The sequence below is a fragment of the Schistocerca serialis genome, chromosome 5, assembly GCF_023864345.2.
Source record: "Schistocerca serialis cubense isolate TAMUIC-IGC-003099 chromosome 5, iqSchSeri2.2, whole genome shotgun sequence".
In the NCBI taxonomy this organism is placed as follows: Eukaryota; Metazoa; Arthropoda; class Insecta; order Orthoptera; family Acrididae; genus Schistocerca; species Schistocerca serialis.
In genome coordinates, this window is record NC_064642.1 from 48,755,341 (window position 1) to 48,779,765 (window position 24,425).

General features: G+C 40.4%; 1 protein-coding gene across 3 annotated transcripts in view; it reads left to right on the forward strand.

Annotated features, from left to right (window-relative positions):
* LOC126481214 (band 7 protein AGAP004871) overlaps positions 1-24,425 on the forward strand; it is a 552,309-nt gene that overhangs the window by 455,479 nt on the left and 72,405 nt on the right. For all 3 annotated transcript variants that reach the window (XM_050104815.1, XM_050104817.1, XM_050104818.1), the window contains one exon: positions 20,773-20,845. In XM_050104815.1, the coding sequence (XP_049960772.1) occupies positions 20,773-20,845 (73 nt within the window). The remainder of the gene's footprint in view (positions 1-20,772; positions 20,846-24,425) is intronic.

Sequence of the window (24,425 nt, forward strand, 5' to 3'; positions counted from 1 at the left end):
CGAACAAGAAATAAGTTGACGTCGGAGCGCGCCTAAAATGGAAACAACTCAGCAGAACATCCTGAAGTGCACCATTCATCAATCACGCCACGAAAACTTCAATGTTCGAGGTAGTTCCCAGAGAGCAAACCAGTTACATATTCTCCCAGTTCGATATGAACTTCCCTGTGGTCGTCTTTATGTGCCTGTGTGAGCAATGTCCTCTTACGAGGTGACCAACTACACATGTTCATTGCATGCAGTTCCAGTCGCTGTGTTCTCTCACTAACAGGTTGGGATCAATCTTCATTCACAGTCTGCAGCAATTTCTGTCGGGTTTGACGCGACCATCTCATTCAGGATGTTTTTTCCGACAACAGTTCTGATGTCATGACGACGTATGTTACACCACTGTTTGTAGAAGACGTTGAACTGTCCGCTGTGAAACACCAACAAATCCGGCAACTTTACACACTGTATAGCCATGGGCACTGTTAAACCCGATTCCCCTTTCTGCCACTCTGTCACATTTACCCATGTTTACGTCCAATGTCCCCTTGAAATATATATGTGTCACCAATCGTTACTGCCTTAGGGTCACGTGCAGGCAGAGCGCGTGCGGTTGAGCACGACTGGATCCCTGTGCCGTCTGTTGAGGCTTAATGATTCATCTGTGCGTGCGCACTGGGGCGCTTATTTCCATCATGATTGTGATTACGAACTGTTCGTTGTAGGTAGATTTCAGAAAACGCATTCGGTAATGTTTTGCAGGACGTATTGTCACGCCTAACAGTAACAAAATTGTAATTATCCTAGTTGACTGTTGGATGATTAATGTCTCCATCAATGATTACAGTATGATTGCGGAACTTTCGTACAAACGAATTCAAGTTTTCTCATACATCAGGAGGTGCATCTGGTGGTTGGTACAAGACTCCACCGAGCTAGGTGGCGCAGTGGTTAGACACTGGACTCGCATTCGGGAGGACGACGGTTCAATCCCGCGTTCGGCCATCCTGATTTAGGTTTTCCGTGATTTCCCTAACTCGTTCCAGGCAAATTCCGGGATGGTTCCTTTCAAAGGGCACGGCCGACTTCCTTCCCCATCCTTCCCTAATCTGATGAGACCGATGACCTCGCTGTCTGGTCTCCTTCCCCCAACAAACCAACCAACCAACCAACCAACAAGACTCCAGTTATAATTTTACGCCCCTGATACCGAGTCTTGCCCAGATAATCTCTCATGCAGGTTCAATTTCGATCCCGAAGGGTACGAGTTTCTTGTCTGCTGCGACAAATATACCGCCTCCATCTCCCAATAGCCTATCCTTTCAATATACACTTAAATTTTCCTCAAAAATCTCACCGCCATCAATTTCAGGTTTCAGCCAGCTTTCTGTACCTAGCTAACAAGCTTCTCTGCTTTACAAGAGCTCTTCATACTCTGGCACTTGGTTGCAAATGCTTTGGAACTTATCTACTAGGATTCTAATACTATCGCCTGGGGGGGGGGGGGGGGCATTCCATTCTTATACCTCTGGATCTCCTACAGCTGCCGTTATCTGGACTGAATGAAGAGTCGCCTAATTTAAGAATTCCCTGTGTGCAGCCACACATTCAGTCAGCTACCTGTGTAGCAGTCTTTGATATGTAGTGCACGCTTGATCTGTTTAGAGGGACAGTTCTCAAACCTATAGCGCAAATCCGGGAAGTCGCAGCCTAGCTTGTCACAGAGCATTCGAAGTCTCTGGTTCAGTCCTCCCACTCGACTCAGAACCAGGGGACCACGGTCTGTTCTGGGGAAAATGCTCCAAATTGTGAGCTTCTTTGAAACTTGTGCAAGGATGATCTTCTCAACTTTCTCTCTCAATTATTCGAACGATCCAAGTATGACCTCACAACCCAGACAAGAGGCATCTTTTGTTGCACTTTGCGCCCAACAATCTGCAGCTGCTTGCACTCTGTTTCCTCAGTGGCTGCCAGAATAGCTTCTTCAAGATGTTGACTGAGGCCCCCAGGCACAATCGCTGAGTACACCTGAAGTACCTTCCCATATCTTGCTGCCATTTCCCTAAGGGGTACCATTATTCGCCATATACTTGAGCTGACAATGATTAATAGACCTTTGTCTTTTTGGCACTGCGGGTTTCTACAGGCAAAGTCAGTCTCACTAGGTGACTTTCAGTTTCAGCGAAAGACAGCAGTTCAGACTTATTGATTTGGGGGATCAGTATAAAATCCCGAGTTCTCTCTGTTCCTTGTTAACCCTACACAGGTAGTCTAACCCTACCACTGGCATGCCACTCACTGATAGTCAAGTAGACAGCCAGTAATAGATCCCCTGCTTCTTGTAGAGGAGGCAAGATCCACAGGAGAGTATAGCACTTGAGGTACCTTCAGTATCTCTGGTACACAACTCGAGAACTCTGTCAACACCCGCATTCGCAACATCCCCCATCTGATTGACAGCAGTCAGGGCGATTTACAGCTCAACTAACTCATCCTGTGCAAGAAGGGCAGTCACAGCGGGGCTGCATTGCGGCAAGTGCCATGGTTTGCAGAACAGAAAATAAATAACTTTCTAATAGACCTGCTAACTCGAATTTATTTTTAGCTAAAAGTATTAATGTACAGTGTGTCCCAGTTCTGTTAGGGCTGCGGCTATGAAAAATAAAATTCGGGGTTACGTGTTGTTACTTGGCAAGACAGCCAATCCACTAGGAGGTGAAGCCGAAAGGCACGCGTTTAAGCTCACGCAGGCTGGCGTGAGGTCTGGAACAGTTAAAGGATTTGAGTCTAGCAAATAAAGTACGTAGCTGTTGGAATACTTAACTTTAATCCATAATTGGTGAACATCGGTCTGACGGTACATGCATCACAAGATAAATAGCAAATGATAATGGCGCCTTCCTAGGTTGTAGCAAATGACGTAGCTGAAGACTATGCTAACTATCGTCTCGGTAAATGAGGGCGCAATTTGTCAGTGAACCATCGCTAGCAAAGTCGGCTGTACAACTGGGGCGAGTGCTAGAAAGTCTCTCTAGACCTGCCGCGTGGCGGCGCTCGGTCTGCAATCACTGACAGTGGCGACACGCGGGTCCGACGTATACAAACGGACCGCGGCCGATTTAAAGGCTACCACCTAGCAAGTGTGGTGTCTGGCGGTGACACCACATTACGTTCACAGAATCACTGTATTTTAGCGTTTCGAAACAAGTCAGTGCAGTTCTTTTTTGGAACTGCATTTAGTATTTTGAACTGCATTTAGTATTGCAGTATAATTTGCTTGGATGACCGCAATTGTGTCGTAATGGTGTCCTCCTACTGCCAGCTTCAATTTCAGGAACAAGTAAAAGTTAGCTGGGGCCAAATCCGGCGAATACGGCTGGTTACCCAGAACTGTGATTCGTTTCCTGACCTAAAATTTGCGCACGATCTTCGCTTTGCAGGATGGGGCGCTGACGTGGAGGAGTGACCAGGAAACCACCTCTCGGTATTCGGGTTCAATTCGACGAATTCTCGCCCACAAACACTAAACTTGTTGTTGCGTGGTTGCTCCGCCTCCGCACTGCTACATCTGTGGCCAGGACACCTGCTGCAGTGACTCTGGCCTTCTGAACGGCTGTTGTTGAAACTTGAAGGATCGTTGCGTCACAGCTCGCCTCGAGATAGCATTGCAGTTTGGAATTTCACACAAGCATTTCTAACGGAACTGGGAACACTGTGTCCTTCACTTTAAGCACTGAGGCAATTGCACTACTGACCATTAAAATTGCTACACCACGAAGATGGCGTGCTATAGAGGCGAAATTTAACCGACAGGAAGGAGATGCTGTGATATGCAAATGATTAGCTTTTCAGAGCATTCACACAAGGTTGGCGCCGGGGGCGACACCTACTACGTGCTGACATGAGGAAAGTTTCCAACCGATTTCTCATACACAAACAGCAGTTGACCGGCGTTGCCTGGTGAAACGTTGTTGTGATGCCTCGCGTAAGGATTGTAGACTTTCGCAATTGCTGTTTATCGTATCGCGACATTGCTGCTCGCGTTGGTCGAGATCCAATGACTGTTAGCAGAATATGGAATCGGTGAGTTCAGGAGGGTAATTCGGAACGCCGTGCTGGATCCCAACGGCCTCGTATCACTAGCAGTCGAGATGACAGGCATCTTATCCGCATGGCTGTAACAGATCGTGCAGCCACGTCTCGATCCCTGAGTCAACAGATGGGGACGTTTGCAAGACAACAACCATCTGCACAAACAGTTCGACGACGATTGCAGCAGCATGGACTATCAGCTCGGAGACCATGGCTGCGGTTACCCTTGACGCTGCATCACAGACAGGAGCGCCTGCGATGGTGTACTCAATGGCGAACCTGGGTGCACAAATGGCAAACGTCATTTTTTGGGATGAATCTAGGTTCTGTTTACAACATCATGATTGTCGCATCTGTGTTTGGCGACATCGCGGTGAACGCACATTGGAAGCGTGTATTCGTCATCGCCATACTGGCGTATAAGCCCAGTGTGATGGTATGGAGTGCCATTGGTTACACGTCTCGGTCACCTCCTGTTCGCATTGACGGCGCTTTGAACAGTGTACGTTACATTTCAGATGTGTTACGAACCGTGGCTCTACCCTTCATTCGATCCCTGCGAAACCCTACATTTCATCAGGATAATGCACGACTGCATGTTGCAGGTCCTGTACGGGCCTCTCTGGATACATAAAATGTTCGATTGCTGCCCTGGCCAGCACATTCTCCAGATCTCTCACCAATTGAAAACGTCTGGTCAATGGCGGCCGAACAACTGGCTCGTCACAATACGTCAGTCACTACTCTTGATGAACTGTGGTATTGTGTTGAAGGTGCATGGGCAGCTGTACCTGTACACGCCATTCAAGCTCTGATTGACTCAATCCCTAGGCGTATCAAGGCCGTTATTACGGCCAGAGGTGGTTGTTCTTGGTACTGATTTCCCAGGATTTATGCACCCAAATTGAGTGAAAATGTAATCACATGTCAGTTCCAGTATAATATATTTGTCCAATGAATACCCGTTTATCAACTGCATTTCTTCTTGGTGTAGCAATTTTAATGGCCAGTGGTGTAATATACAAAATGCGATTTCTCGTCAGGCAACAGGAATTTCTGAGATCAAAGTTACTAATTTCCTGAAATTTTATGGGGTTTATTCTCTAACAAAAGCGAAAATAGCGTTAATTTGCGGTAAATGCGGATAATATTAACCCCTGTTGAAAGGGAAAACTAAATGTAACACAATATGCCAGTTATTATTTGTGCTGAAGTAATTAAATCCCATATGACTGTTTACCGTGTAGATAGCTTCCCTTGCATAAAATAGGGAATGTACCAGTAATACACTAAACCTGATATACAAGTATAATGCTTTTATCAGAAAATGGCACAATACACTGCATCCACTTTGTCACATGCTCTACAAGCCTGTTCCAGTAACAGATATTCCACACTTCCACGCAGGAACACTGGACAGTGGCTGTATTTGTTGTGATGTCCTCTAAGAGCTCGCCCCTCCCCTTCCCCTCCCAGAGTGTGGTGCAGCAAAAGGTTTGCTGTGAAGTCAACATCATCAAGCAGTGAATGCTGCTGCTACTCGTCGATGGCTGGCACGTCAACATTGAGTACAGGTGGTATTGGGCAAGCTGATGGAATGACCACTCCGGTGAAATACTGGGGGCTAGAGGAAATTCATTTTCTGCTACAAATGGTGTTAGACTTGGTGCTGGCAAAAATGGCAGTGGTGACTTAACTTGGGTGGTGTGAGGGCATAGAGTTACATGGCAGGGTGATAGTGAGCTCACCTGCGGGAGAAAGCTGGGAGGTCACAGGAGCAAAATCTACAGTTGGCAGTAGACAGAGGATGCAGAAGAAGCAAGTGGCATAGACAGGGAGTCTAGAGCCACATGACTACCTTCGAGCAAGTTCCTTGTTAGCCAGTTTGTCCACAACTTCGTCTGGTCAAAAATCATGGATGTCAACTGTAATGGTTGCTGCCTCTGTGGATTTGCAAGCCTGGTGGGGGTGAATCATCACAATCATTTCCACCCTGAGGAGCAGCTGAGTCATCCAAGGTGGAGAGCATCCATGCAGGCTTCAGCCTGTTGATGGAGACCATCAGAGAATTGCCATTAATGTCAATGTCAAAGGAGCGGCTACCCTGTTTCAGCACTCAGAATGGTCTAGTACAGGACTGTTGTAAGGCTGACCAGTCATCGCGGAGCATGACATATGTACAGTCTGTGAGCTTCTTATGGATCAATGGCTTTGGTGCCAAGCGTGGAGATGGGGGAGGCATTACAGATGTTATTTTTCACATGCTGCACCAACATGGGGGATTCCATCGAGTTGAGTGTTAAGAGTTGATAGAACACATTCCACCAGAAGCATGAGGGCTTCCCTGTGTTAGGAAGGCATATAAGTCACATTTGAATGCTGTACAGATGTCAAGGAGCACCCATAGAAGGGCCTCAGTTCATGTACCCCATGGCTTCTGCCTCTCCCTAGTATCCTCTTCACTCAATTCTGTATTCTGGGACTGACTGTTAAATTCTTAATCACAACTCTTTTTATCTAAACAGTTTCCACACACGCAAAAGAATAATAAAGATGTACATTATGTTGAGCTTCAAAATCAATCTTCAGAACGTCCAGAGACTGGTCAACTCTCTTTGGAGCTCTAACTACACACTTACTGATGAAGAAAAATGAAGCCAGGAAGAAATAAGTTTTACTATTCCATGAGATACCAAAAGCAAGCACTTTCCAAAAGCTATATTTATTTCAAAAACATGTGTTACTACTATGAATAAATATTTTTCTATAGAACAACTTTGATCTTATTGGCTTTCTGCATTTTCTCATCAAACTTTTTTTTTCTTTCAAAAATTATTTGTTTTCTTAATTTCTGCTGATGCATAAACAAGCTCAAACTGACAACTACGTTTGTGCTTCAATGTTAACCCCACTTTTAGTCCTAGTTTTTAGTTTGGGTGTATGTGTCTGTGTATGTGTGTGTGCATGTGTGTGTGTGTGTGTGTGTGTGTGTGTGTGTGTGTGTCTGTTGTCAGGTAGTATGTATGTTCTATTCATTGCTTTGTTTTTCCAATTCAACATCCACAAATAGTACATTTAGTTGATAAAATGTGAACATGTCTGACTTTTGTGTTGCATTTTATTTTGTGGCTATTTGTGTTTTATTTTTTATTAGATTACTAATATTTAACATTTTCTAAGAATTATTGACTTGCTTTAATGTATTTAAAATCTACAGATATTTTCCATTTTTTGTGTTACTTTAGTTTAAAAATACATTTATTTAGGTGACACCACTCTGATGGCCTCCGAGAATTCAGTTTCATCTACATTCCAAATATGATGAGCAGGATGAAATCGTTTATTTTGCAATGTCTTAAGGATATCAAAAAACTTGTCTATGTCCACCTTGTTAAATGCTTGTGCTCTAGCCATAGACGTAAATTCTGGCTTCCTAAGACTAATATTAGGATGCCATTCTCTAAAGCATGCCACCCATTCTTTGCATGTTGAAAATGTGGTATTATTAATGCTCTGCCAACTGGAATGCTAATCACCTCAGGTCAGTCACTGTAATTTCATAAAATCGCTTTTCCCTTTCAAAAACGTAATTGAGGACTTCTTGCTCCTGTTCTTCACTGAACACTGCCCTTCAGCTGTCCATAGCCTTCTTACTGCCAACTGCATCTCTGTTTTTCCTAGAACCCTTCGTTTTAGCATATTATTGGGAATATCAAATTGTTTTCCTGCTGCTGGAAAAGGCATGTTATCATTCCTCACTGCTTCAATTGCTTTTTGTATCACAACAGAGGTCTATATTTGTTGCTTTATTTTCTGGATGTACTTGTTGACATCTTGAAGCTCCTGCGAGTCCATGCAGGAGAGCAGAATAACAGATATTAGTTTTGTGTATAAAATTATTTGTAATGTTTTGTTTCAGTTGTTATACTACTCATAAAATATGGAATTAGCTAATTCTCATTGGGATAAACAGACCTTGGCCACTTTTACTGATGTGTAGTTTGGCCATTTTTCCCATTTGGATGCCACGTCTGTATCAGTGGTTCACATGCAAAACAATACAAGAGAAGGAAATGATGGTTCAAATGGCTCTGAGTACTAAGGGACTTAACATCTGAGGTCATCAGTCCCATAGAACTTAGAACTACTTAAATCTAACCAACCTAAGGACATCACACACATCCATGCCCGAGTCAGAATTCAAACCTGCGACCGTAGCAGTCACGTGGTTCTGGACTGAAGTGCCTGGAACTGCTCGGTCACCGCAGACAGCAGAAGGAATTGACAGTGACTTATATTTGTAAGCCAAAAGGCATTGCAAGAACCATGAGATCACAAAAACCTGTTGCTCTATATAAAAGCAAAGCAACTAAAGTAATATGAGTGACTTTTGATCAAATAATCAAAAAACCTAAACAATGGTGCAAGCTTCTTTTTTCAACATCACTGGCAACACTAATGGTGTGGATTACACCTAGTTTGGCCACTTCTCAGTAGGAAGCAGCTATGTTGAAGGCATCAGATAAGCAGTGTCCACTTTTCCCAACCTGGTCACTATACCCTTCTTTCCTTTATTTACCATTAGATATTTTTCATTTGCCAACCTAATTACCTCCTCATGCATAGCCTCTGGCATATTATTCATGTACAGTAAGAAAAAATGATGTTAGCAATTAATCTTCCTCAACCAAATATGAAACCTATATCTTCCATATTGTTAACTTTTTTCTCATTTTTGACTTATAATGAATGATTTAATTATATTAGTTATTCATTCTTTGCTATAACTTAGTACAGTCTCCACTAAAGATGTGTGAAAGATACAGAAAAGCCTTAGAGATTGCCAAGAAAAACTATAAGGAGTAGTCACAAACCTTTAATTATCACCCTCAAATACAATCCAGCTGTGATCATGAAAATTTGTGATGGCGTTAGTCTTCTCTGTGTATTTGCCCTCCAATATGACATATTTTTCCCAGTGATGGATGGCCTGGCAGAGGCCTTAGTTGCAGAAGTCAGCATTTTTCCTGCTCAGGAAACATTCCACCTCAGAAATCACCTAGTCACCATTCTGTAAATGACTAGCATGCATCCTAAAAAAGAAGAAAGTCACTACCTGCCACCATGTCAGAAAAATATGTAGGGAGGGGAGGGAACAAATTTGATAGCCCAAAGAAGCAATGTCTGTGAGACTGTCCTGTGCAGCTTGAGCTGGGAACTGTCATGAAGCAAATACGCCCCTTTGGGCAGCTTCTTATGATGCTTCATTTTGACAGCCTTCCATAACATCAGCAGAAGATTTCCGTAATATGGTTCCCCTTGTTGTTGATGTGGTCTTTCAGTCTGAAGACTGGTTTGAAGCAGTTCTCCATGCTACACTATCCTGTGGAAAACTCTTCATCTCTGAATCTGCTTACTGTATTCATCAATTGGTCTCCCTCTATGATTTTTACACCCCCTCCCCTCCCACCCTTCCCACCAGTATTAAAATGATGATTCTTTGATGACTCAGAATACTTTCTATCAAACATCTCCTTAACTTAGTCAGGTTGTGCCACGAAATTCTTGTCTTCCCAACTCCCCTCCCCCCCCCCCCCCCCCCCATCCCCCCACCTACGTTAGAAGTGCATCTACACATCAAATCTTCAGCAGTCTTCTGTAGCACTACATTCCAAAAGCGTCTACTCTATTCTTGTATAAACTGTTTGCAATTCATGTTTCACTTACATACATGCTTACACTCCAGACAAATACCTTCAGAAAAGACTTCCTAACACTTAAATCTATTTTCAAAATTGTTGGTGTTGTTGTGGTCTTCAGTCCTGAGACTGGTTTGATGCAGCTCTCCATGCTACTCTATCCTGTGCAAGCTTCTTCATCTCCCAGTACCTACTGCAGCCTACATCCTTCTGAATCTGCTTAGTCATAGTGTATTCATCTCTTGGTCTCCCTCTATGATTTTTAATCCACGCTGCCCTCCAGTACTAAGCTGGTGATTCCTTGATGGCTCAGAACATATCTTACCAACCGATCCCTTCTTCTAGTCAAGTTGTGCCACAAACTCTTCTTCTCCCCAATTTTATTCAGTACCTCCTCATTATTTATGTGATCTACCCATCTAATCTTCAGCATTCTTCTGTAGCACCACATTTTGAAAGCTTCTATTCTCTTCTTGTTTAAACTATTTATCGTCCATGTTTCACTTCCATACATGGCTACACTCCATACAAATACTTTCAGAAACGACTTCCTGACACTTAAATCAATACTCGATGTTAACAAATATCTCTTCTTCTGAAACATTTTCCTTGTCATTGCCATTCTACACTTTATATCCTCTCTACTTCGACCATCATCAGTTATTTTGCTCCCAGAATAGCAAAACTCCTTTACTACTTTAAGTGTCTCACTTCCTAATCTAATTCCCTCAGCATCACGCGACTTAATTTGACTACATTCCATTATCCTTGTTTTGCTTTTGTTGATGTTCATCTTATACCCTCCTTTCAAGACACTGTCCATTCCGTTCAATTACTCTTCCAAGTCCTTTGCTGTCTCTGACAGAATTACAATGTCATCGGCGAACCTCAAAGTTTTTATTTCTTTTCCATGGATTTTAATACCTACACTGAACTTTTCTTTTGTTTCCTTTACTGCTTGCTCAATATACAGATTGAATAACATCTGGGATAGGCTACAACCCTGTCTCACTCCTTTCCCAACCACTGCTTCCCTTTCATGCCCCTCGACTCTTTTAACTGCCATCTGGTTTCTGTACAGATTGTAAACAGCTTTTCGCTCCCTGTATTTTACCCCTACCACCTTCAGAATTCGAAAGAGAGTATTCGAGTCAACATTGTCAAAAGCTTTCTCTGAGTCTACAAATGCTAGAAACATAGTTATGCCTTTCCTTAATCTTTCTTCTAAGATAAGTCGTACGGTCAGTATTGCCTCACGTGTTTCAACATTTCTACGGAATCCAGACTAATCTTTGCCGAGGTCAGCTTCTACCAGTTTTTCCATTTTTCTGTAAAGAATTCACGTTAGTATTTTGCAGCTGTGACTCATTAAACTGATAGTTCAGTAATTTTCACATCTGTGAACACCTGTTTTCTTTGGAATTGGAATTATTATATTCTTCTTGAAGTCTGAGGGAATTTTGCCTGTCTCATACATCTTGCTCACCAGATGGTAGAGTTCTACATCTACATCTACATCTACATTTATACTCCGCAAGCCACCCACCGGTGTGTGGCGGAGGGCACTTTATGTGCCATGGTCATTACCTCCCTTTTCTGTTCCAGTCGCGTATGGTTCGCAGGAAGAACAACTGTCTGAAAGCCTCCGTACGCACTCGAATCTCTCTAATTTTACATTCGTGATCTCCTCGGGAGGTATAAGTAGGGGGAAGCAATATATTCGATACCTCATCCAGAAACGCACCCTCTCGAAACCTGGCGAGCAAGCTACACCGCGATGCAGAGCGCCTCTCTTGCAGAGTCTGCCACTTGAGTTTGCTAAACATCTCCGTAACGCTATCACGGTTACCAAATAACCCTGTGATGAAACGCGCCGCTCTTCTTTGGATCTTCTCTATCTCCTCCGTCAACCCGATCTGGTATGGATCCCACACTGATGAGCAATACTCAAGTATAGGTCGAACGAGTGTTTTGTAAGCCACCTCCTTTGTTGATGGACTACATTTTCTAAAGGCTCTCCCAATGAATCTCAACCTGGCACCCACCTTACCAACAATTAATTTTATATGATCATTCCACTTCAAATCGTTCTGCAGGCATACTCCCAGATATTTTACAGAAGTAACTGCTACCAGTGTTTGTTCCGCTATCATATAATCATACAATAAAGGATCCTTCTTTCTATGTATTTGCAATACATTACATTTGTCTATGTTAAGGGTCAGTTGCCACTCCCTGCAACAAGTGCCTATCCGCTGCAGATCTTCCTGCATTTCGCTACAATTTTCTAATGCTGCAACTTCTCTGTATACTACAGCATCATCCGCGAAAAGCAGCATGGAACTTCTGACACTATCTGCTAGGTCATTTATATATATTGTGAAAAGCAATGGTCCCATAACACTCCCCTGTGGCACGCCAGAGGTTACTTTAACGTCTGGAGACGTCTCCTCATTGATAACAACATGCTGTGTTCTGTTTGCTAAAAACTCTTCAATCCAGCCACACAGCTGGTCTGATATTCCATAGGCTCTTACTTTGTTTATCAGGCGACAGTGCAGAACTGTATCGAACGCCTTCTGGAAGTCAAGGAAAATAGCATCTACCTGGGAGCCTGTATCCAATATTTTCTGGGTCTCATGAACAAATAAAGCGAGTTGGGTCTCACACGATCGCTGTTTCTGGAATCCATGTTGATTCCTACAGAGTAGATTCTGGGTTTCCAAAAACGACATGATACGCGAGCAAAAAACATGTTCTAAAATTCTACAACAGGACTTTGCTTAGAACTGGGTTTCCATCTGAACTCTTGAATATTCATGCAAGTGTTTCTCTTTTCTCCAAAGGTCTCTTTAATTTTCCTGTAGGCAGCATGTATCTTACCCTAGTGAGATAAGCCTCTACATCCTTATATTTGTCATCTATCCATCCCTGCTTAGCCATTTTGCACCTACTGTCTATCTCATTTTTGAGACGTTTTATTCCTTTTTGCCTGCTTCATTTACTGCATTTTTGTATTTTTTCCTTTCATCAATAAAATTCAGTATCTCTTCTGTTACCCAAGGATTTCTACTAGCCCTCATCTTTTTACCTACTTGATCTTCTGCTGCCTTCACTATTTCATTCCTCAAAGCTACCCATTCTTCTTCTACTGTATTTCTTTCCCCCATTCCTGTCAATTGTTCCCTTATGCTCTCCCTGAAACTCTGTACAACCTCTGGTTCTTTCAGTTTATCCAGGTCCCATCTCCTTAAATTCCCGCCTTTCTGTAGTTTCTTCAGTTTTAATCCACAGTTCATAACCAATAGATTGTGGTCAGAGTCCAGATCTGCCCCTGGAAATGTCTTACAATTTAAAACCTGGTTCCTAAATCTCTGTCTTACCATTATATAATCTATCTGAAACCTTCTAGTATCACCAGGCTTCTTCCATGTATATAACCTTCTTTCATGATTCTTGAACCAAATGTTAGCAGTGATTAAGTTATGCTCTGTGCAAAATTTTGTATTGATAATGTGGCAGCTGTGCATGCTGACTGACTTTACAGTGTTGATAAGCTTGTCATGTAAGCTTGAGCCCAAAAATTACATTCTCATTTCACATTCAGCCAAACAAACTGGTCAGTGACTAGTTTAACCAAGGGATGTACTCTTGGGTGTGACTGTCCATGCAAGCTGCCAAACATAGGTTTACACAAATTGACTGGAGCTAGTGATCTCAAGTGGTTTTATGAAGTGTGGAGGAATCTGGAATGTTACACCATTCAGGATTCAAACCAGTCATGGTATCTTGCAGGAGGTTGCATTTTTGTGTACCAGTTCGTTGTGCCTTAGCAAGCTCATCATAACTAACATCAACTGAAAATGTATTAACTTGAGACGGGTAGTCAGCCAACACATTTTCCAAGCCATTGAGCTGATGGATACCAGTGACAGACTGTGTGATGTAATGAAGGTGTCAGAAGTGACTTGGGGAACAGTCTTTTGCTTGATTACATATGGAATCCATCAGTGGTTGGCAATCATTACAAATAGTAAGTGGTCTGTCCTGAGTGTTGACTTTGAAATGTCACACTGCTTTGTATATTGCAAACAATTCTCTGTCATAAGCTGACCAGTTATGTTGAGATTCAGTTAGCTTCTGGGAGAAGAAATTTAATGGTTCACCTGATATTGTCTGTTAAAGAATAGCTCCAAAGATATTGTCACTCATGTCAGGTGTAATTGACAAGGGAGTTGTCATGATTGGATGAGCTACTATTATAGCATGTGGTAAACTGAATGTAATTTGATGAAATGCTTGTTGCACCCCTTATGTTTGCTGGGCAGTGCATTTGTCAGCAGTGCCTGTCTGCCAACTGCATGGAGTATGGGATGTCTATAAAAATTAATGGCAAGAAATTCGCATAATTCGTGATAATTCTTGGCCATCAAAGCTAATGGATGGTTTCTGTGTGGTGAATCATGGGGCTAACCCTGTTGTGAGTGAGAAAACATTACTCCAAATTTCCTAAGTTGGCATTTGTCATCAGTTATCACTGCAGCGAAATGTTCAAGACTCTTGAAAATGAGGGTGAGATATTGCTCATGTTCCTATGGGAAGGCTGAAAAAAAAGCAAAATATCATCTAAGTATGCCTAACAGAAAGGAAACTTGTAGAGGACACTGTTAATAAAGTGTTGCCATGTTTGGTCCACAATTTTCAAATCATGATGTGTGAACAAACATGTGTCAAGCTCAAATGGTGTGATGACTGCTGTCTTGCATATGTCCTCAGAAGCCATAGGAATTTTCAGGTAATCTTTTCTACAGTCTGAAACAATGAACACAAAAGTGTTTGCTAAGATATGAGTTAGGTCTTGAATGTTCAGTATTGGGTAGCTGTTAGGAACTGTGCTTGTGTTGCAAACACAATAATCTATACGTTCCATCTTTTTTGGGACAAAATATGTAGGCAAAACCCAATAGCTGTCAGACTAGCAGACAATGCTAGCTTTCAGTGGTTTGTCACTGGCAGTTTTGGCTGCTCGAGACTATCTGGGCCAGCCTATGCAGCCTGGTGTAGTACTGATTTTATGCACAATTTCATGTTGAATATCTCTTTCTTGAAATGTCACAAGTGAGTCCTAGGCAGGAAGGGGAACATCGATACCACACTCTGAGCATGCATGCAAACTGCGAGAAAAATTCTTTGTACTGACCTGTGTGTTTGATGGACTCTGCATTGCATGCTGTCTCAATTGTATGTGTGTGTCTGCTGCTGACACCATGCTTGTTGCTGGCTCATTCTTGTTGGTTATATCAGGACAGTGGTTCTGCCCCTGTTTGAGGTGTTGCTGCTAGGAACTCACAGCATCTAACTTACTTCCTAAAGAAATAAATATGGCATGCAACTCGCAATTCTTGTTGTGTACTCTGATTTTTTTCCTTTCTGCTGTCCTCATAGCATGTTTTGATCTTGTGTATTTCTGATTCTTACATCTGACAGTAACAAGGTAGCTGTAGACAATTATCACATGTAGAGCACAGGGAAAATATTTGTGGAGTAGAGCCCTCTGAAGCTAGCTGTGCTATAGCGGTGAGTTACCGGTGATGCCTTGTACTGATTCTCTGCTATTTGTGTGGGAAGGGCTCATCACATCAGATCTGGGGAGAGATTGAAGTGATGGAGGAAATCCATGGCCAAGACTAGTTCATGAACATCTGTAACTATGAACTGCCATGAAAATTTTTCATGGAGACATCTTAGAGGTCAATAAATTCTGACAGGAGAGTCACTTGTGGCATGCAGGTGGAGAGCTGGTGTAGGAATCTCTGTTGCTGGATTCTCCCTTGAAATGGTGCTCACTACACAGTTGGTGTCAATCGTGAAGTATTGATTTGTTTAGTGATCTAGCAAGCTAGTCTACCACTGTCACTTAGATCTTTGTCAGAACAGGTCTGGTCACTGTGTTTCAACTGTAGGCAACTTGAGTGAGTGCAGTGATCTGCAGGCCACATTTTGTATTTTGGTGACTGCACATTGTAGAGCAGTGGCCTGCTTTGTCACTAAAACAAGTGTGGAACCAACACGGTCATAGTCACATCAGCTCACCTACCAGCAGAATATTGTCATCAGTTGGGAGCATGTTTGTTGTAGCTGGCCAGAGGTCACCACTATCATGTCACTACCATAAGTGTCCAGAACTGCGTGGGTCATGTCGGCTGCCCACAGTTGCAATTGGCATCATGCTTCAGGAATGTACCGGTGGGGTGACCATTGTTTGCTACTACATTTGGGTGCTGTCAGTGTTGACAAATAGAAAAGAGTCTGTCAGTCAGAAGTAATTTGCACTCCATCAGGCAACTCTCATGTGTGTTTGTTTCCAGTTGTACCTGTGATGATGGTTTGATAAGCCACACCATCCATAGTGGTTTTTCAGCATGAGATTCGAGTTGATAAATGTATGGTGACATCCGCAGAGCTGAGATGGTGTCCTGTTGCCTAGTCGTTCATCATCAATTACTTGTCATAACTGCTGCACCACTGTCTTGGTGAGCTAGTAAAGCAACACTGCTTTGCCAGTGGCATATTTCCATTGGATGGAGGGGTGTCTACAACATCACTGATGGTGTTGGCATGCTCTCCTAAGTTGATTAATAGAGCTCTATAGAATGTATTTGATGACCGTGAACCAAGTTACCAGTTGCAGTTGTACCTGTTGGCAGGGTGACAGTTTTGGGTGAAACTTTGGCTGTACAAATTTTCCCCATAAACTTTGTAGTAGAAGTAATGTGGTCAGAGTGTGACAGCAGACAACATCCTCTGGACCATGCACAACACAGATGGTGAACTGAGAATCCTCTCGCATGGCCCAGCTGGCTGGATCTCATGTGGGATTATGAGCCAACTTGGCTGGATTGTGTCTGGTGTGGAAGGACCAGCAAACTTGAATGATTCACCACTGTGTAGTCCAGAAATATTCTGTGGGGAATTGCCTTGATGTTGGGAAAACAGCTTAAGCTCATTGCCAAAGTCACCAAGAAGATAAAAAGTACAAGGAGTCCTTCTTATTAGGCAGCCACAACAGTAAAGTCCATTGTTTAAAATGAAGAAACTGCATAACAGTTGCTTAATTCACAATCTTTTTTTTGTATACATGACCAGTTTCACAACACTTAATATTTCATCATCTGCTGTTAACTGTAATGAAGGTGTTGTGTTGCACAACTTGGTGGAGGGGGGTGGGGGAGGGGGGGGGTTGGATCCTCAAGTATGAAATGTCAGATAAAGAACTATGCAGCTAAAATTTATAAAATGACAGAAAATAAATTAAAAGAGAGAACAAGATGTTACTTAAAAATAAAATTGATTAGATCATCTTCACCCCAGTGTTGTTCATGGAACCATAGTTTCCCTGTGAGAATGATAAAAGGGACCTAGAAAAATCTGAAAAGATGGACATCAAGACTGGATACCAGAAGTCACTATAAAATGCAAATAAAGCTGAAGAGAAATCACATACCATGTGGCATTACTTATACAAATTTCATAAAAGCTATTTCCCCATCCTGCATGACTGGGAACACAAACAGGAAAAGTATGTAATGGTAAATACAAGCTGTGAGTACTGAGGCCATACAAAATCCATAATGCAGGAATGATATGAAACACATATGAGATTAATGAACTGTTTAAACTGAAAAAGCAGAAAATAACAGCAGAAAGGTGATGAAACCATCACAACATTAAGAGGGAAGAGTATGTGTGCATTTAAAAAAGAATTTTTTAAAAGGAAAAATGCTATGTTATATGCTCATGCAAACATGCCTGCATATCATATTTAACTAAAACATTTTTGTGATACAAGTAAGTGCATTCATTAATTGTACTGAAGGGTGAAAATGAAGTCATCTTAAGATTTCAATTACTTCCAGAACAATGTGTATCTGACCTTTCTCTGCAGTATAAGGCAGTTAAGTTATCACTAACCTGCTGTAGCTGATGCTGGTTGCCAATCAAATGCATTGTCAGAGCTGACCTGGAATTGGCTAGGTCTTTATGTTCTATTAACCTTATATAAGAATTCCTGCCTGCCTGGTCAGAGTGTCTGCTCTTACACAACTGGCTTGTATCCCACTCAACATGATACTCTCTAGGGTAGAAGAAAGTAGGTTCTTCCCTGTAGATGTCAAACCATTCATTTCTGCCATTTAACTACTGACTTAGTTCTAAATGTAGCAACGACCCATCTGTTTAAATATAAACCTGTCGCCTTCTGGTCCCTCCTAAACAGATTAAATAATGTTCCATAAGATGCAGGTGAAAGAGGGTTCAGTAAATCAAGTATATTGCCATGCACATCCAGGGTCTATTATTGAGAAACTGAATAAGAAACTACAACTGGAATGTGAGGGAACATGGAAGGGAATCACTATGAACGCAGTAGAGAACAAGAAAAAGAACAAGTTTTATGAGATCCATAACATGGGTACATATCAGAGAGGATTGGTAAGAAACTGATGTCAACCAATACAACTCCGATATTTTTCATACCAAAAAATTTGGGTAATAGGTTAAAGAACCATAAAGTCTTCAGAAAGGATCATTTCTCCTATCCTGGAATGTATATTATTGAGTGTGATACAAATCAGTTGTGTAAGAACAGTGTTCTGAAACTGGTCATGAGCACAATAAAAGACTGTGGATTCAGTAACTGTTGTATTATTTCTTCATTTTACAAAAGATCAAAAGTCATTGCACATTGTTCATGCACAAATGGGTTATTGTTGCAGTCAATACCACAGTAAAGAAGAATGTTGGCTTTATGTTTCACGTATTCTGTAGGTTAATCCGTGAAGTGGAAAACATTATATGAAGCACAATGAGACTCATTTTCTGATATCTTTTGTTCAAACAAGTGGCAATTGTGGGGCGGCTTCATTGTCAAATGGAAACAGTCAGGCAAAGCAAACTCATTAAATTGTAGTAGCTGCTGTTATTCATTGCAGCCCCAGTGCTGAGAAATTCCCTTGAGGAAAAGCATGTAGTGAAATGCAGACAGCAGATTGATGCTGTTTAATGAACTTTATTAACCACATGGAGATACAACTCAAACAATTATACTCTAGACAATTGTCTACATGAACTAAAAGCATTAAAGATAGTCACTGGGCAGGAACACAATCCTACACCTGAAGTGTCTTATTCATTTCCACTTGCGTCATTGACAGTGAGGTCCCCATAGACTTCATTATACTTGCATCATTGGCCAAAATGGCTATTTCTGCTTTTTGGATGGTCAGTTATATAAAATGAACAAGAGCAGACCCAAGACTTACCCTTGTTTATGATTGTAGTCATTATTCCACATTCTGCACATGCTCTTTTGCTGTGTACATTCCCTGAATACTTTGTTGTCCTGTCACAGATCACTGAATTTATGTTGAGGTCCTAACTACCATCAAAGTTGTTAATTCATTTATAGCTTATCTAGCAACACTTCATGTTCCATTGCAGTTGGTAAAAATAAGCGATATATTCCTCCAAATGAGGCAGTTTTTCTCTGAAAATTGTATTTAAGAAGCAGTTAACATCAAAGTATAAAGAGAGAAGCAGCACTGACCATTTGTAGTAAGTTACAACTATGTTTCAGACTTGGATATTGACAACATCTGTGAAAGTCAATGTTTGAGTATGAACCACTATCCAGTACACAGTTTTTACTTTTTAAAAATTATCAATAAAGCTTATAGTCTGCCATGAGTAAAAAATAAAGATAATAAAGCTTATACTCTGCCATGGATAAAAAAATAAGGAAATACATCTTTTGTATCATACAGTAGACAATCTGTCATGGAATACAGTCATTCACCCCTATGTGAAGATGCATCACAATTTCCCACATTTCTGTTCGCTTCCAGAATACCATGCCCATCTTTCACAACCAATTAAAATGTAACTGTTGTCTCACATCCCTTTAACTCATATGAAATCATAATAAAAATCTTAGCTACCAGTTATGACAGCCCCTTTGGATATTGTGCAGAAGTTTCATTCATGCATTTCTAGTGACCATCACTATTACTACATTTTCTTCTTTATGTTTCAAGAGAATATTGTTGTACAAGTACTCACCTTATGTGTGTCCAGCATCAGCTTCTAGAAGATGGTGTCCAATAAAAATCTTGCTTAAAATACATTTAATCCAGCTTTGTAGTTATATAAGACTGAAGCATAAATAAATTTATTTTTGGAGTGGTTCCACCCAGAGCAAAACTATTTTTTCTTTGTTCCTTCTATTACACAGACATGTTTTGCTGAAGTTTCAGTATCATCAGTGAATTTTAATTTCTATCTAAGAAACAGGAAAAATGCTCTTTACTACTTGTACACATATAAATCTGACTTTTTAAGAAGGTATTTACAAAATTGAAAAACAAAGTTTTTTATATACATATTTTACCATGCAAAAGACAGATTCTGTTGAATTTTATGTTAGAATAGTTTTGAGGAATTTTTCTGCGGTGTTTTGGAATTTGTTGTGGAGCTTGCTTGGAAATGCCTAGCGGGACACTTAAATAATTACCTAGATGTTGAAACTTTTCTTCCACGTTTGATTAAAAATAATTATTTTTGGTGGGTCCACCTTGATCAAAATACAGTTTTTGTTAGTCATGTTCACATAGAAAGCAGCATACGTTGTCACTCCTCCCCCCCCCCCCCCCACCCTCCCCCACCAACCCCTGCTCCATTAGACACAGTTGGGCTCTAGTGCCCTCTGACAGTTTGTGAAAAAGGTTTAATATTTTATCTGCCATTTTCATTGTGCCTGTCTGCAACTCAACACATCCTCCATGAAATGAGTAGCCATCTGCCCTCTCATTATTGTTTTTATTCCATCTGAGACTTCCTATTGTTACATTTCTTTTGTGTGATCCAGTTTATTGATTATGTTGCTTTCAGTAGTTCTCACAACTGGAATATCATCTCTGAATTTAAACATATTCCACAGGTTGTCCAAGAATATGAACGAGCAGTAATATTCCGCCTTGGGAGACTGATGTCTGGAGGTGCCAAAGGACCAGGTGAGTTGCAATCTTTTCTTAATTTTAGCATTTGATGCTCAGTGAGAAATAAATGCCATAGAGTTAGTATGAAAATTGCTGTTATGGAGTATTCAAATCACAATTAGTAAGATGAATTGTGCAGAAGTCATTTGGGAGCAGCATTTATTTGTCCACCATATATATACCATGACACAGATGCATAGAACAGCCAGTTTTAAAAAAATGGTGTTTTCCACTTTCTGTATGAAGTGCACTAAGGCAGTTTATCTGATTATGATGTGAAACACATTGAAAATTAAGCTGAGAGTAGAGACTACAACCATATGCAAAGTGCAATTCATCACATGCTTCCTCAATGCCAAATACATGCTATACTCTGGTATTTGATATTTATTGCATGCATTTTATCATGTCCAGTGGTATAGGAATTCATCAATCACTTTTGCTTCCATGGAAGAGTGACAGAAACCAACAATTTCATATTAGTGTGGCAAATTTGTAGAAAACTGTAGGAGGAATGTCTATGGTGATGGAAAAATGAGATATTGTGTAAGATCTGTGGTAAAAAGGCTGAATCTTTGTTCATATGGAACAGCAATGCAAGCCCATAACAAATCATAAGGCATTCCTACACATTATGCACAATATTGCATCGTCTTGTTTGAAAACTTCCAATTATCAAAGCAGCTTCACCCCACACTCTTAAAATGGTGAAACAAAAACTACTGATGTGTTCACCATGTATTTTTTGTGAAGAGAACTTGATATGGGACTGTATTCCTCCCACATTACATCATGACTGACTAATCACTCTTCTCCTGAATGATGACAACAAGCAAACATCAGTCTGCAAAATGGCATCACCTCCAGTTGTAATACAGTTTTTATTGAGCACAAAACATTTTTTCAGCTGTTTTACAGGGCTGTTAATAATCCCTTATGATTAAAAAATACTAATGAAAAGGATAGATTGCTTCTCACTGTATAGTGGAGATGTTGAGCAACAGACAGGCATAACTAAAAGACTACTAAACAAGTGAGCTTTCAGTCAAAAGCCTTCATCTAAAGTAGATGGTGCACACACATGCACACACACACACACACACACACACACACACACAGACACACACACACACACACACACACACACACACACACACACACATGCTAGTGCATTTTTCTAGATTTAGACTAACATTCCAGCACGACATATTGATGATGAAAAGAGAAGTGTGGGCCAGTCTGTCGAGTCGTACACCTTTTTGAAATCTACAAATGTGCATACTAGAGGTTTTTGCCTGAGGGCTCACATTTTGAGTAGACTGAAGAGACTGTCAGGAATATTGACAATAAAAATGTGTAATGGGAATTAATGTAGATGTATCGAAACCTTTGATACAGTAAATCACCGAATTTTGTTGAACAAGATGGATGCAATAGGAGTAAGAGGAGTTGCATGGAAATGGTTTGAATCTTACCTTCAAGATAGAACTTAGGTTTTAGAAATCATCCCAGATTATAACAACCAGAAAATCCAGTGGGTTCTGGATGCAAAAAAGGTCGAAATAGGCATCCCACGGGGAAGCGTTCTTGGTTCCTTGCTACCAAAATTATATTGTTCACAGATGACATGAACATAATTATAACTGATGATAAAGAATCACTATCCACTACAACTGATATAGTCCTAAAATATATACAACAGTCATTTAATGCAAATGCGTGACACTTAAGTAAAACAAATTATATACAGTGTGGCAAAGCAACCCAAGGAAATGACCTCCAATTAAACCTGAGTGACAAAAAGATAGAGAATGTGCAATCCACAAAGTTTCCGTGCATGCACATTAATCAAAACTTAAGCTGGAAAGACCATATTAAGTATTTATCCCACAGGCTCAATTCAGCATGTTTCGCATTAAGGATTAAATCCAGAGTATGCAACATAGAGAGTGCTAAATTAGCATATTTTGCTTACTTTCAGTCTATTGTGTGTTATGGTATAGTATTCTCAAGAAAAACTAAATCACACTTTATAGATACCAGTACTTTAAAACTACAGAAAAGAGCTGTTCAAATTATAGCACAAAATTCTCCAAAAACTCACTGTAAGCCCCTCTTCAAACAATTACAAATACTGACAATACTATTGCTGTATATATTTAAAAGCATTCTATGTACAAGAGCACACCTGAACAATTTACGCACCAATGAGAACTGCCACAATTATAATACTGTCAACTGTAAAAATATGCGTGTAGAAAGGGTAAGGATGACACAACCCCAAAATCATGTAATTTACTTTGGAATGAAACTACAATGTTCTGCAAGTGTACATGAAGGAAGTAACAGATGAAGTAAAATTTAACACTGAGCTTAAAAATTACGTTTTAAGCAAAAGTTTCTATGACATAGATGAGTATTCTGAATATGTGTAAAATTACTGTGTTAACAATTATGCACACATTCATGACAAATATTGTACTCTCAAAAATGCATTGAAAGTAGCTATTTAAGTGATATTCTGTTATTATGTTTGTATTACATGTAATTTACATGTTAATAACACTTGTGACAATTCCTACATCATGTAAATTATTTACAGGAAGATAATAAAATTAAACGAAATGAAATTAAAATGGGTCTTGAGGCTAAAAATTTGTCTGGGCATGATCTGTTCGGTCTGAATCCTGCTAATATTCTGCTAATTTTGGCTGTGATTGCTTTTGTGGTCTATTCATGAGACAAGTTTATAGGATTTGTAGATGATCCATTAGAGGACGATCCCTCTGTAGTTGTTTACATCTGATTTGTTGCCTTTTTTATGTAGTGGTTGGTGTGACAAATGTTTTGGATTATTTGTGTAATTTCTTTGAGTGAGTTTTGGCCTTTTTTTTTCAAGAGTTCAGGTGCTTTGTTGTTTTTATGTCTGTTGATGTGTGAACAAACTTCTTCTTGTGTTGGTGGTGATGAAATTCCTTTGTGGTTTTGTGATGCACTTCTGGAAATTCTTTGGAGTTCCAGACAGTTTAAAAGCTGTGAAAACTTGTGTAGTTCTTGACAGTTTTCTTTATGTGTCAAAGTTAATTTACCATCTCGTTTTTAAAAGCAGAGGTTCTGTGGTGAGTACCCTTTGATTTGGTTCACAAAGCTCTCATAGAAACTGTGTATGTTGTAGTTTCTAAATTTGTCTTCAACTGACTCCAGTTGGTCACTTAAATATTTTTTCTTGTTTTGTCTTAAAATCTTGGATGTTTGTTTCCAAACTTTGAGTAATTTCTTCCATGTTTCCTCCGATCTGCAATTATAATTTTCAAATACCTTTTGTCTTTCTTCTGGTGTATTCTCACATTCTTGATTCCAGCAACGGTGTTTTGATATTTTGTGATGACGATCAGGTCTTTCACAGTTTTGATCATTTTAGTTTTAAGTTTGTCCCAATATTCTGCAAATTTTTCTTCCCATTTTTCTGTTATTTTAGAGTCGTTGATCACGTGTAGATCAAATTTCAAAATCACCAGTGTTTTCCTATTGAATTTTCTTTTGGGTATGAATTTAATTGTGATTCTGGTTAAATAATGACACAAATCAATGTTTG